We start from the raw sequence: 1,479 nt of genomic DNA, 5'->3' as shown, positions 1-1,479 counted from the left end.
CTACCTACAGTATCAAAAAATATTACCGCCTTAGATCTTTACTGTAATGATGTATCAGTCCTATTGATACCGGGAGGGCGTCCCGTTCAGGTGGAAATGCATAACCAAAATCTTACCAACCGACCGTCTGATTCCTGAACATGACCATTTTAACACAAATTAAAAGAAAAATCTGAACAGTAGCCTTTGCGGTAGTATTTAATTTGCAATTGAAATGGTCGCTTCTAGGAAGGACATGTAACCAAACTCTTTTCATTTCTTAATAGAATGTGTAATGATGGTTTATATAAGATTGACTGTTTTCTGCGCGTTATTTTCACGATGCTCACTTAGTGCCCTTTTATGGAACGTTAAACTTACTGAGACCTGCGTAACACATTGGCTTAATAACAATTGTTTTATTACGACCTTCACCTTCATTGTAATCTGGACCTCTATTTCTTGTAATCTTATGGTACATTTTTATGTAAAAAATGTATTTTCTGGTCCAATTTGACAATTTTAGGTTACGTCTTCAGGAAGAAGAGCAAGAAGTACTTAACAGGTCTTTTAAGTATGCAAATATGTGTGTGTACTATATAAAAGACAACACGTAATTGTTTTTCTTTTATTATACAAATAAGACATATATCTTTGAAAGAACAGAAACTTTTTTTTTTTATAAAAAGTTAAGGTACGGAATAAAGACTTGGCAGAGAGGAAACGCCACTGGATCCTCCACTAAATCCTCCTCCTCTGACGACTAATTGTCCGCTGTCACCACTGCTCACGAGACCGTCGTTGATAGCACTGCTTCCAAATCCATTTCCTCCGAATCCACCGCTCCCTCCATTTCCTCCGAATACAACGATGCCTCCACTTCCTCCAAATCCACCTATTCCTCCGTTACCTTCGAATCCACCGATTCCTCCACTTTCTCCGAATCCACCGATTCCTCCACTTCCGAATCCACCGTTTCCTCCACTACCTCCGAATCCTCCCCCAACGCCTCCGGCACCGCCTCCGACCACTTGACCACCGCCTTGGGAAGCTGCGTTCAGGGCAGTCTGGAGATCAACGCCGCTGGGAAGAACCGGGTTCTCGCCGTCACCGTAGTTCACGAAGTAAACTTCAGGTTCGCTCGCTGGCGGAGCTGGGAGTTCGATCACTTCCTGTTGCTGTGGTGACTCTTTGTTAAGGACGTACACAACATGTTCTTGTCTCGGAGGAGGTATGACAATAGGATCTGGTCCTTGTCCTTGTTCTGGTGCTCGGATGAACACGATGTTTGTCTCAACGGTTGGCTCAGGTATGTAGGGTGGGGGACCATGGGACACGGGCGCTGGTGGCGCGTCATACAAGTAAACTTTGCGGTTGACGCGTGGAGTGACGCATCTGCCGTCGACATGCAGCACTCTTCCGGGCCCGCATCCTCCTGAGCTAAAAGATGAGGCTAAACCTCCTCTTCCAGATCGTAAGCTTAAAACTCCTGTTCCAAAA

The 1,479-nt window shown here is 44.6% G+C and overlaps 1 protein-coding gene across 1 annotated transcript in view; it reads right to left on the bottom strand.

Moving 5' to 3' along the window:
• LOC119587243 overlaps nucleotides 1-1,479 on the bottom strand; it is a 7,703-nt gene that overhangs the window by 3,047 nt on the left and 3,177 nt on the right. The window contains exon 3 of the mRNA XM_037935996.1: nucleotides 776-1,479. This exon is cut by the window's right edge and continues 185 nt beyond it. Coding sequence (XP_037791924.1) covers nucleotides 776-1,479 — 704 coding nt within the window. The remainder of the gene's footprint in view (nucleotides 1-775) is intronic.

Source organism: Penaeus monodon, chromosome 22 (genome assembly GCF_015228065.2).
Source record: "Penaeus monodon isolate SGIC_2016 chromosome 22, NSTDA_Pmon_1, whole genome shotgun sequence".
Lineage (NCBI taxonomy): Eukaryota > Metazoa > Arthropoda > Malacostraca > Decapoda > Penaeidae > Penaeus > Penaeus monodon.
The sequence above is the reverse complement of the archived record's forward strand: the minus strand, read 5'-3'. Positions and strand labels throughout refer to the sequence as shown.